Source organism: Ctenopharyngodon idella, chromosome 2 (assembly GCF_019924925.1).
Source record: "Ctenopharyngodon idella isolate HZGC_01 chromosome 2, HZGC01, whole genome shotgun sequence".
Taxonomy (NCBI): domain Eukaryota; kingdom Metazoa; phylum Chordata; class Actinopteri; order Cypriniformes; family Xenocyprididae; genus Ctenopharyngodon; species Ctenopharyngodon idella.
The window spans coordinates 42,198,064-42,211,474 of record NC_067221.1 but is presented as its reverse complement, the minus strand read 5'-3'; the positions used below and the strand labels follow the sequence as shown (position 1 = coordinate 42,211,474).

Here is a 13,411-nt window from a genome sequence, read left to right as displayed (position 1 = left end):
TCTTAATTGGTCAGCAAACTCGCCTGACCTTAACCCCATAGAAAATCTATGGGGTATTGTGAAGAGGAAGATGAGATATGCCAGACCCAACAATGCAGAAGAGCTGAAGGCCACTATCAGAGCAACCTGGGCTCTTATAACACCTGAGCAGTGCCACAGACTGATCGACTCCATGCCACGCCGCATTGCTGCAGTAATTCAGGCAAAAGGAGCCTTTTTTTTTACTTTTCATGTTCATACTTTTCAGTTGGCCAAGATTCCTAAAAATCCTTTCTTTGTATTTGTCTTAAGTAATATTCTAATTTTCTGAGATACTGAATTTGGGATTTTCCTTAGTTGTCAGTTACAATCATCAAAATTAAAAGAAATAAACATTTGAAATATATCAGTCTGTGTGTAATGAATGAATATAATATACAAGTTTCACTTTTTGAATGGAATTAGTTAAATAAATCAACTTTTTGATGATATTCTAATTATATGACCAGCACCTGTATTGTAATTTGGAAATGGAGCTGGCAGGTAGACCAATGAAAAGGGCATTACAGTAATCAAGGCGTGATGAGACAAATGCATGGAGGACAGTTTCAGCGTCTTTGTTACTGATGAAGGGACGGAGTTGGGCAATGCGACGTAGATGAAAGAATGCAGATTTGGTAACAGAGGTAATATGAGACTGAAAGGAAAGGGTGGAGTCAAAGATTACACCTACATTTTTAACAGTATTGAATGTTTTGATGTGAGAACCAGCAATTTCACAGGTAATTGTACATTTCCTTTGTTTTCTCAAAGAGTACATCACCAGTGAAACATGCTTCCTGTAAATGAGGGTTTTGTCTGTTACTCTTCCTCTTAACTCTTCTCTGTGTAACTCTGTCACTTCAGAGGAAAGATGCAGTCGCTGGACTTCTCTCTGACTCTTCAGCTCAACGCTGGACGAGTTGGTAAGATTGTCATAAATCCAACTTTACTGAACATAAAACCACCTGAGAGATCCTGACCATCACATCTGAGGCGTACCTGGGACTGCGCAAGGGATTAATCGCCTCTTTTTGCTTCCCATTAAACAAATAGTTACTGAATCATGTTGCAAGAAAAAGTTTAAATTTTAGGTATAAATTATATATAATTGTTCATTCATATGTTAAAAACTTAAAAATGTTCAATTATTGTCATCTTAATAATAATAGAATTGTTTAATTATATATAATATTAAAAATGTAATGTTCAATAGTTTAATAATAATTTAAAATAATTATAAAACTATATCAATCCTTGTTCCTCTACCATCATTAAGCCACACTAGCCCTTTCAAATCCACACCCAGCAATAAATGTCACTTGCTTCCTTACACTGACTTAGTCATATTTTCTATACACTGTTGCTTCCTGCTTCATACTACTAGCCCCACATTTGAACTGTCTCTGCTGCTGTTTTCATGCATGTGCCACTTCCTTCATCACTTCCTCCATTACACTCTTAGAAGAGATTGAACCTTTGGAGTTCAAAACAGAACTTTAAAGTGCAAATATGAACTTCTAACTATAATAAAGGTTCAAAGTTGAACCTATAGGTTCTATAATGATCCATTGATTATTTGGCACATGTTGTGCAGTTCATTTTAGAACCTTTGTTGTGGCAAAAGGGTTCAGATAAGATCCTGGTCTGTTCCTTTATGAACCTTATAAGATGGACTGTAAAAATGTAACTATTTTGTTATTAGCTGGGGTCCTTGCTTTGCTTTTAGCCCCTGAACATACTGAACATGCTCAAGAATGAAACTTTTTCCATAATTGTTCACCTGTTAGTTTAAAAAGACGTACAATTATAAGCAAAACTACAGCCCTGAAATACCCCCTTCTTTCAGGTTGATAAATGCATCATTTTTTTTTCATTTTTTTTTAATTTTTTATAGAGAAGTCAACTCTATAACTCTGTATAGTTCACTGTAAAGTGAACTGTAACCTTTGCTCTAATTAATTTGTTTTAATTTTACATTATTTTCATTTTGTTTTATGAAGATATAGGCTAGTCTATTGAAACATTAGAGTTACATCTTGCCCATTATAACACTCTTGGGTTATAACAATCACTTTGTTGCGCGAGACGTCAGCAGATGGACTAGACTAGAGGATCGACGGGAAAATTTGAGATAAAACAAAATAAAATGTCAAAATAGTTATAAACTTTCTTGATATCTGTGATAATATAATGAGTGTAGTGTCATAAGGTTGTGCGACCCTTTTTTTATAGGCAGTAAGATTGCAAATTTACTTGGATTCAGAACTTTTAAAAAAGGTAAGCAAAAAACAAGAACAATTTGTGTTATTTGTTATATTTGTTTGTTTTTTAATCTATTTTTTTAATGTTAGTAACAAGATAGTAATAAAAGTGTTTACTATCGTTGGCTATATGGATATAACTGTCTGCAGGCCTAAGATACAATCGTTTTAATTATGTACATAAGTGGTTCTCAGCTAAAATTCATTACTAATTCTTGCTAATTTACTTTATTCAGTTTTCTTTTAATTTTTTAGTTAAAATAAAGAAATGTATAGACCTTATTTACCAGAGAAACAAGCGCGCCGCCATCTTTAGAATATTGTCTTTGAACTTCCGTTTTTGCGGTAGCTCTGTATATTTCTATGGCATCGCTGTTGAAGAATAATTAGCTGGTGAAGTGGATTTACCTGTTGTAGAGTTAATGAAAGTTATCATGAGCATTGTTATGTTTAAAGCAGATGTCTTAACAAATGTCTGTAGACCGGGAAGATTTTAAAATGAGCAGTTCATTCATAAATACATAAGATCGCTGTGGAAGTATAAGCCGGAAGTCAAAAAACAACGAGCGCAGCGCTGAAAAGAGGCGCAGGGAAAACTACCCCACAGCGCCATCTAACGTCCAAGCAGTATACCAGTAACCAATTTGAACGCAGAAAACTTAACAGCATTGACATTTATCGTGGCAAGTTTACTGACGACTTCAGAGACTGAACATTGTATTTTTTAATGTTTACAAAGGTAAACATGTTAATATGAGCAGCTGTTGTTTTTACGAACGTCAAAGTAACTGAAAATATAAAAATTTGGTTAATGAGAAAGTAAAATCTGATGACTTAACACCATTCCTGAATTCTCTCATAACAGCATTTTATACTGTGGCACATTAGTTTATATATATATATATATATATATATATATTGGTTGTATTCCTAAATTTTTACTCTTAAAGGGATAGGTCACCCAAAAATTAAAATTCTGTTTAAAATTGTTCCAAACCTGTATGAATTTCTTTATTCTGCTGAACACAAAGAATATTTTGAAGAAAGCTTGTAACCAAGCAGATTTGGGGCACCATTGACCTCCGTAGGGAAAAAAATAATACTATGGTAGTCAATGGTGCCCCAGAGTGTTCAGCAGAATAAAGAAATTCATACAGGTTTGGAACAACTCAAGGGCGAGTAAATGATGACAGAATTTTCATTTTTGGGTGAACTATCCCTTTAAACCCTCATGCACTGTTCAATTTCAGGTCACAGTCTGTATGGTCTGGGTCAAAGTGACCCTATCTGGATTCAATACAATTCCCCAAAAATCACATGATGGAAAAAAAGTTTTCATTTTTGATTACTGATTTTTTTTTTTTACAGAAAATTACAGCAATAGATACATAACAATAGATTCTTCATTCTGCCAAACTTGAGTCTGTTCTCTGAAGTATTCATTGTAACAATTTAAGTTGAAAAAGTCATTTTCGAGTCTATGCTCAAAAAGTGGGACGGACAGTTTTGTATTTTAGGTCTGTATTTGCTTTTGAATGGCTGTCTGTATGGGTGAAACTGACCCACGAACAGCAAGATTGTATAAAATTTCTATATGCACATTTCACAACACATCATGTGTGCATGTTCATCACCCTAAATGAGAAGTTGCAAAAATTAAAAAAAAAAACAAAAAAAACATTTAATTGTATTTCAGATAGATTTAAAAACAAAAACAAAAAATAGATTCAAAACAAAACAAAAAAAAAATATCAATTTATCCAGAATTATGCAGCTCTAAGTTTCTTTAACACTTATTTATTTAATCTTCATATAAAATATAAGAAAGATTTGTTTACATATTATTTAGCTTTATTTTAAAAATTATTTGTTGTTTGCCTTAATTAAAACTGCATTGGTTAAATTCAAACAATTTTTTTCCACTATTTTTGTATATGACTTTCTTCTTTCTGATGAACACAATCAAAGAAATATTAATTAATATGCTGACGCATCCGAGCTTTATAATTAGAGTGATAGGGATCAATGAGCAGTGATCGACCGATATTGATTTTTTTAGAACCGATACCGATAATTTGTGTGTTTATGTGCCCGATAACCATTATGCAGAACCGATATTTATTTACTGTTATACTTCTGTTTTTGACACAATTACAACACCACTGAACTGAACAAACCATTTTATTTATAACAATCACTCCCTCCTTGCATAGAAAACAAATCTTATTTATACACCAATAAATAGAGGGGTCCGAAAGTGCACAAAATAAAAAAGTGCACTGTTACTAAACTGTCTGGATTTTGGTACCGGTCCATACTTGCATACTTCCTATGGAGGAATTTTGTAATTGACATTTATGCTGAAATGTGTCAAGGACTTTCACACTGTCATCTTTCTGTTTCTGTTTTTTTTTTTTTTTTTTTTTTACACCTTTTTCTAGTTCATGTGTTTTTTCTACAGTATAGGCGTTTCACTCATCCTCACTAAATGCTCCACGCCCTCTGCACTTTGCTGTTCACTCAGCAGGTTGATGCTCAGGAAATGCTCACTGCCACCGCAAGATGCAGTTGTTTAAAACACCGCAATTATATAAACATTTAACCATTAATTCGCTAATAAACATCCAAGTAAACACAACTCTATGGAAATTAATTATTATCTCCGCGAGCGATCGCAGTTTGAGTATAGTTGTGTGTAAATGCATAGATAAACAGCGCTTTATCAGCAGATATTTCGTAATCTAGAACGACAAAAACATTATTAATAATTCTGATATAACATACCAGTTGAGAAATGCAATAAAACACGATGTTTTGTTTGTTATATTCCAACATTCCAGAGAATATTCAGTTATTTAACCAGCGAATTATTCTTCACTCTTTAGCCTCTTAAACAGCTTATAAATCTACTAAAACTGTAGTTTAAAATCAAGTATTACATTTTCTGCAAAGTTGATACGAGACTAATGATGAGCATAGACCAGGGGCGTGTGTGTGTGTGTGTGATTGTTCTTCTTCTTACATACACGAAAACTAATAGTATTGTAGTAAAATACAATTTAAATCTGTGAATTATAGAAAGTAAGAAGTGAGCGCGAGCGCGCTCCTTCATCACTTTAAAATACAGCGCGTGACGCGTTAACCGCATAAAAAAGAACAGGATAGATGGAAAGAAGCGCCTGTCAGGAACACAAAAGTAAAGATGTAAAAAAAAAAAAAAAAAAAAGTCGGGATGAAGACGTTAAAAGGAAGTTTCCTTCACGAAATGGGCCTTAAAATATTGGAGATGATTGTTGGTCGTGGATATGTGTCGAAAGCCCTAATTCAAGTGTAAGCGGTCTTCTGCGTGCATGGGGTTCAAAACCGCAATTCAAAAACGTCGCCTAACTTTATTCTTCAGAGAAACCTTGAATCACTATTCCTGAATTTGTTTGCGTTGGCTGGGGATATCTCTGTGGGCTCTATATATTAGCCACAAAAAAAAAAAAAAAAAAAAATCAAAAGTCGTGATTTGGGGCCCCCCAGCATCCTGGACCCATATGCCTGGCATATTCTGCACCCCTCCTAACGGCGCCCCTGGTCTATGCTCATCATGTTTTTGTCGTTCTAGATTATGAAATATCTGCTGATAAAGCGCTGTTTATCTATGCATTTACACACAACTATACTCAAACTGCAATCGCTCGCGGAGATAATAAATAATTAATTTCCATAGTTACTTGGATGTTTATTAGCGAATTAATGGTTATATAGTAGGGTCAAAATCACTATAAAGTGCCTTTGAGACTTCACAGTTTGCAAAATAAAAAGTTGTGATTTTCCATTTAACTTCATATTTGTTGTATTAAGGAGACCTTAGGCTGTTAGAAATGCATGTTGGTCAAGCTCCCGCACTTTTTGTAAATTAACTGTAAGCGGACAATATACGAGCAAACCACAAAATATGTCCAACCTGTCATGTAGTGTAAATATATTTTCATTGCATAGTGATTATAAAATGTAGATTTTCAGTAAGATACTTTGTCCCTTTCTCAACAATAAATTTTAGTTAATCAGAAAAGTCTTTTGATAATAATGAAACTACTGAAAAATATTTGTTCCCCTATAAAATATGCAATACTTAAATAACATCTAACAACAAAGATATCTGGTTAAACTTTCAAACAATATTAACTTGCCCTCTTTTCTTTATAAAGAAATCACACAAAAGGTTTTGCTAACTTGTTAAAATAATTTGTTAATTTTCATAAAAGATGAAAATGACAGGGTGGACAACAATATGACATGGGTGAATAAAACAGGAATATCAGAGAAACAACAGGAACAAGAAGAAACCCTTAAGCAATATATGATATTCTAAGTATTAAACTAAAACTGCTTGATTCGTTTAAAACCGCGCCTTCATTCATGATGAATCACCGCTTTGTGTTGCTCAGAGATGCACTTAACAGCTCTGCTGTGGCTTTGTTTGGAACTATTTTTGTTGGCAAAATAGAACAAAAACAGACAATATTGACGATATTGTGTTTATTAACTTGTTGTTTATTTTACCGTTGTATAAAATAAATATCACATTTTCAAATCGAGCAGATATTCAGGAAAACAGCACTTTTTCTCGTGTGATTGTTTAACTATATCACATGATATAAATCAACCCACTCAGGGCTTTTTTTTATCTTCATATCTTGAATTTAGGCAATATGATGAAAATTAGGAAATATAAGTGTAGATACTCAGTGTACTTGCAGCAGATGTTTTAACCTCCACTGAAGGAAGACCAAATGGGGGTGGGGATGTCACTGACTACATCAGGTGCTTTCTTAAAGGGGCGTTTACTTCAAAATGACAGGGCGGACAGCAATTTCAGGGACACGTGTAAAATGCTTAATATTATTATGAAAATAGAATACAAATGATCGAAATTTCTTGTTTTATGAAATAACTTGTTGAGGACAATAAGAACATTCAAAAAGTTTTTGAATTTTATGTCATTTTTACACTCACTGAAGTTATCAAAGAAATCAAAGAAAATTGTATAAAATGAGAAAAACACATTTCAAGAGACTTATCATTGTACTTGTATGTGTGTAAATGTTTGGCCATTTATAATAAAACCTCAGAATTTCATTATTTTGCATTGTATTCATGATAACGGAGCAATTCTGAGGACACCAAGAGGCACATTATAGTGATAATGACCCAGTAAATGTTTATATAATTGCGGTGTTTTAAACAAGTGAATCTTGCGGTGGCAGTGGAGCATTTCCTGAGCATCAACCTGCTGAGTGAACAGCAACATGCAGACGACTTCACGAGACTAATGATGAGCATAGACAACAGAGAGAGAATTAAATTCAGCGCTTTTGTTTCCAACATGTGCTCATTCATGGCTGTATTATTTAATTCACGCAAATTTACATCTTTATTGGGACAGACTTGACGGATTATCTTACGTGACTCCGTGAGCTCGTCTCTATTTGTTAGAGACAAGCTGCATAAACTAGCTACATTTCAGGCATTTATGTAACACATCTAATTTGTGCATTAATGGCTGTTATGTTAAATAAAGTTTACTAATTACAGCAAAGCAGGTAAGTACCTGTGCACGCCGTTGTCTCGTCTCCCCTCAGATGCGCTGTAATGGCGATCCTGCGCGCAATTCTTAAAACACCCACAAGATGGCGGCGTTTATCGGTAAATCCGATATTACAAAACCGATATCCGATTGTGGTAAAATGCTTAAACATCGGGGAAAATATTGGTAAATCAATATATCGGTCGATCTCTAGCAATGAGTATGAGCTGACAAAATTGCTTCCATCCACATCCATCCATCATAGACGTAGGGTGAAGTCAGCTAAAATGAGCTATCAGGTGAAATGGGCCAAATAAGGTTGTAGCGTCATATCTCTTTAAATTTTACAGCCAATCACAATAACTGATCTTGTATTGTTGCTTCAACACTTGTTGACATGTAACAGTAGTTTTGACTGGTCTGAGTTTTTTAAGGTGGGCAGGGCAGAGGGTTACATGAAGCTTGTCAGAGAAATTGTAAAGAAAGTGAGCCTGCCATAGTAAATTTCATTCACTAATAAGGGTACTAAAGCAATTATAAGTAAGCTTACCAACAAAGTAAATGTTTATGAAAAAGTTTAATTTAAAAAAGAAACTTCGATTTTTGTGAAAAAGGTCATTTTAGTTAGAAATGGCTGGTTAAGCTAAAATGGGCTGCATACACACACACACACACTTTTACACAGAAATTGAGGGTGAAAATAGGTTTATAGATGTATCAATACAAAATCTTAACAGTCTTTAAAAAAAATGCATTGCAGGCAGTATGGCAGGAGTACAAGCAAAGGAAGGAAACAGAGAGATAAGAAGAGAGAAAATAAAGGAAGTTTGTCAGTGTCTGAGGCGTGAGGAATTCCTAAAATGGACACCGTACTCTAGTTAGTTATCATCATTTTTGTTAAATAATATCTGGCGATGGGAATGTGCTATTTTGGAAATCATGTTGAGTGCTCGTTGTCGCTGTTATTAGAGGCGCAACAGTGTTCTCTTGGCGCTCGTGCACACTGCGGATTCACATGGACGAGCGCTTCAATCTATCGTTTAACTGTTGCAGAGACTCTCTATTCGTTCCGTTGAAATCACAAAACAAAATACACATAGACGTGTCCCTGCTCTTGATATACAATCACTGATGAACATCTTTGGTTTTAATGAGAAAAAAAAAATCATACATGGTTGGATTAGAACCCAGAACCTCTTGCAAGATATATCAAAAGCGGATCCACGTATTTATTAACTAATGTACATACTCTCGAGACTAACGACATATTGTATTATAGCAGATGTAAGGAAGAAACTATCATATTAATTTTAATATCATATTCAGATCCGTAGCCAGCCTATTTTTTTCAAAAAGTGGACCTTTTTGCAGTTTTTCTCCTCCTTTTGTATTTAATTATGAGGTTCAAATACTTCATTTTGGTGACCTTTTATGCACTAATTTGTGCTGGATTAGCTTGTCTGCTGGTATCTTAACGAGCACGCTTTTTGATGCACCTAAAATATTTACTGCATTGTTGTCAAATTGCTTCCATATAGGCTATTATATTGTAGACTATTGAGTGGATAAAATATAGAAATCCTTTTAATTAAAAAAAAAAATATATATATATATATATATATTTACACACACGTCCAGCTACAATAATGTATCATATTAATTTGAAACAGCAACCCAGAATATTTGTCACAAGCATTGATTAAAACAATGATGACAATAATCACATAAAAAAAAAAAAGACGACTTAAATTCTGGACCTTTGGCAGTTCGTTCGAACCACCCGAACCCCCCCGCCTACGGGCATGTAATATTATTATTGTAATAATACAATACACCCACCCCTCACATACACACTCCTGTTTGTGTCTACATTTCCTGTCGCAGTCTTATCTTCCTCTTAAACATCTCTGCCCTACTCTCCTCTGTTTATTGTCTGTCACTTCAGAGGAAAGATGCAGTCGCTGGACTTCTCTCTGATTCTTCAGCTCAACGCTGGACGAGTTGGTAAGATTGTCATAAATCCAACTTTACTGAACATAAAACCACCTGAGAGATCCTGACCATCACAACTGAGGCGTACCTGGGACTGCGCAAGGGATTAATCGTGATTAAATATTTTAATCAATTGACAGCCCTAATAATTAAACTATTATGTAATTATTTAGATGTTAAAAACTTAAATATTTTCAGTTATTGTCATCTCAATAATTATAGAACTGTTCAAATAGATTTATCATCATCTTATTTTCTAAAAAAAAAAAATCAAAATGATGTGAGTTTGTGCTTAAACAAGTGTTTGCCGATGCTGTCAGAAAATTCTTTTCTCTTTGAATTAAGTTTATTTTTCGGATTTTTTTCAGTAAACAAGACTTATTTCTCTTCTCCAGTAAATGTATCTTGATTTAAGAATGTTCAGATATTTGTGCTGGAAAACAAGACAAACTCAGTTTTTGCAGTGAAGGTGGTGGACAAATTAATAATGAATAAAGTCATTTATTCCCAGAATGTCCAGCGCTCATGTTCTGTGTCTGTTCTCAGTTGTACGCGTATTTCTGGGTGTCGGGTCCTTCCGTGTTCATCAGCAGTGGAGGACCGTTCTGCGTCCAGGCGTCTGTGCGTCTCTCCAAAGCCTTCTCACCTGCCTTCGAGCGGCTGGAGTTTGGATCTCAAGATTAATCCACGTGGACCGAGTCTCGCTGGAAGAGCATCCGAGCGCGCGTCTTCCTGGTGGCCAGCCGAGAACTCGAGGTAACTGTCTTCACCTTCGACTCCACACACATCACATCTATAATAATTTATATTTATGATCTGGGTATGTTTTGGTGAGATTCGCTTTCATGTGATTTATGTGTTTTTCTGTGTTTGTTTCTGGTAGATGTTAACACTGGGGGTGGGCGTGGCTGTGCTGCTGCTGTCTCCATTGGTGACGTACTTCATCAGCTCGAAGGCGGAGCTTTTGTTTAGCTCATTATACTCAATATAAAGAATGTCTTGCTTTACTATATAAAAAAACAAAACGTCTGTTATTTGTGTTTTCAGGCCACTGTAGTGTAAATGAACGGCCATAACGGCTAAAAAAGTTTTCCATTTTTTTGTTGAAAACGTTTTTTTGTAAACAGCCCGTAAGTTAAGTGTGTTGCATCCTGTTCGCCTGTCATTTGGATTATTGTTATTAAAGCTTTGTGTTGGCACCTTCTTCTTCATCTTTGTCTGTTTGCCTGCAACCACCTGTGACAGTTGTTTAGAGTAAAATAAAATAAAACCGAAATGAAACGATAAACTAACATTTTATTTATTAAATATAAAGGTGATTTCTTGTTATTTCAAAACATTCTATCTCATTTTGTGTTATATAAATGCATTATATTTTTCCCACTGTAAAACAATCTGAAACTACCACGTAATTATGTAAGTAAATACACATATGCTTTTCATTAGGATAGCCATGGTGACCTAAAGGAACTGGAACAGCACACACACTGAGGATTATCACAAAGGTGGCTTCATGGATGATCCTTTAGAGACTGTAACTTTCTTTTGGTCAAATTGTCACTTTTTTCAGAAGTACTACAGTCATGAGTTTTGGTTTTAGACTATTTAAGTTGTTGTTTCCAGAGTAGTATTGCAATCTCTGTCAGAAAACCTAAAATGCTTCATTTTTGTACTGATTGTACTAATTGTGTGAAAACCTTTTGTTGAAATGCTGTCCAAAAATGAAGTAAAATGCTGTTTTGTGTTTATTGTATGTTTTGTACTTATTTTAAGACATTGAATGTTCTAGAGCAGTACAGTAAGTTTTATTCAATAGCTCAAGGTCTAAAATTAATTAAAATTTTGTTTGTTCAACTCAATTTACTGTCTTTTTTTAATGTAAATTAGCTTAAATGTTAAGTTAACACAACTTGCTATTACTTGGTAAATTCAACTTGTGTTTTTAAGTCAAGTCAAGTCAGGTCACCTTTATTTATATAGCGCTTTTTACAATGTAGATTGTGTCAAAGCAGCTTTACATTGATAACTGGTACATTGTTTGGCTGCACAGCAGCTCTTAAAGAATAGTGTCAATGCAGGCAGATCAAAGCACTGTTGAATATCAAAATGTCAAGTCAAGTGTCCCCAACTAAGCAAGCCAGAGGCGACAGCGGCAAGGAACCCAAACTCCATCAGGTGACATCAGGTGGCAGACAAGTGGCAAATTGGTGTTAAAATGGAGAAAAAAACCTTGGGAGAAACCAGGCTTAGTCGGGGTGCCAGTTCTCCTCTGGCCAACAGTGCTTTGTTACGATTCAGGTTGCTATCATAAGTCCAATAGGATCGCAACATTAAAAGTATTTATTTCAGTTCCATCCAATTGAGGATCGTATTCATCACGCCGGTATGGACAGTTGTTGAGGAACTGTGTCGTGGCTGTCGTGTCGATGAGGCCTTCACAGGGGATGATCTAGTTGACTCAATCTCTGCTGATACTTCAGGGCTGCGTTGTGGTCGTGTCAAGGTGCAGGTCCTTGGTCTCACCTGGATACGGCCCGGATCCGGTTGACTACGGTGAACCTCGGGATAAACAGAAAGACTAATATTAGCATAGATGCCATTCTTCTTCTGATGTAACGAGTACATCAGGTGTTATAGGAAGTGTTCCCGGTTCCGGCTGACCTAATTTATGCAGCCTAATAATCCTTTAACGGATTTGGAAATATAAATTGGTAATGTGTTATGTGTATGCCAGGTTAAAGAGATGCGTTTTTAGTCTAGATTTAAACTGACAGAGTGTGTCTGCTTCCCGAACAATGCTAGGAAGATTGTTCCAGAGTTTAGGTGCCAAATAGGAGAAGGATCTACCACCTGCAGTTGATTTTGATATTCTAGGTATTATCAGCTGGCCTGAATTCTGAGATCGCAATAGACGTGAAGGACTATAATGAATTAGGAGCTCGCTCAGGTACTGGGGAGCTAAACCATTTAGTGCTTTGTAAGTAATTAGCAAGATTTTAAAATCTATACGATGCTTAACAGGAAGCCAATGCAGTGTTGACAGAACTGGGCTAATATGGTCATACTTCCTGGTTCTAGTAAGAACTCTAGCTGCTGCATTTTGTACGAGCTGTAGTTTATTTATCAGGCGAGCAGAACAACCACCCAGTAGAGCGTTACAGTAATCTAGCCTTGAGGTCATGAACGCATGAACTAACTGTTCTGCATTTTTCATTGAGAGCATATGTCGTAGTTTAGATATATTTTTAAGATGGAAGAATGCGGTTTTACAGATGCTAGTAACATGGCCTTCAAATGAAAGATTGGTATCAAAGAGCACACCCAGGTTCCTAACTGACGACGAAGACTTAACAGAGCAGCCATCAAGTGTTAGACAATATTCTAGGTTATTACGTGAAGAAGTTTTTGGTCCAAAAATTAGAATCTCTGTTTTTTCTGAATTTAGTAGTAGGAAATTACTGGTCATCCAATTTTTTATATCAGCTATGCACTCCGTTAATTTTGTGAATTGGTAAGTTTCGTCAGGGCGCGAAGAAATATAGAGCTGAGTATCATCAGCGTA

The 13,411-nt window shown here is 35.3% G+C and overlaps 2 protein-coding genes and 1 long non-coding RNA gene across 9 annotated transcripts in view; 2 read left to right on the top strand and 1 right to left on the bottom strand.

The window, feature by feature from the left end:
• Window positions 1-13,411, bottom strand: part of mau2 (MAU2 sister chromatid cohesion factor) — a 266,008-nt gene that overhangs the window by 116,700 nt on the left and 135,897 nt on the right. The gene's annotated exons all lie outside the window — the stretch shown is intronic.
• Window positions 9,794-13,411, top strand: part of fcer1gl (Fc receptor, IgE, high affinity I, gamma polypeptide like) — a 43,808-nt gene continuing 40,190 nt past the window's right edge. The window contains exon 1 of the mRNA XM_051864535.1: window positions 9,794-9,861. Coding sequence (XP_051720495.1) covers window positions 9,810-9,861 — 52 coding nt within the window. The 5' untranslated portion in view covers window positions 9,794-9,809. The remainder of the gene's footprint in view (window positions 9,862-13,411) is intronic.
• LOC127496781 (uncharacterized) lies at window positions 10,139-10,881 on the top strand. The gene is made up of 3 exons (XR_007925364.1): window positions 10,139-10,318; window positions 10,396-10,605; window positions 10,733-10,881. It is a non-coding gene; the product is annotated as an uncharacterized LOC127496781 (long non-coding RNA).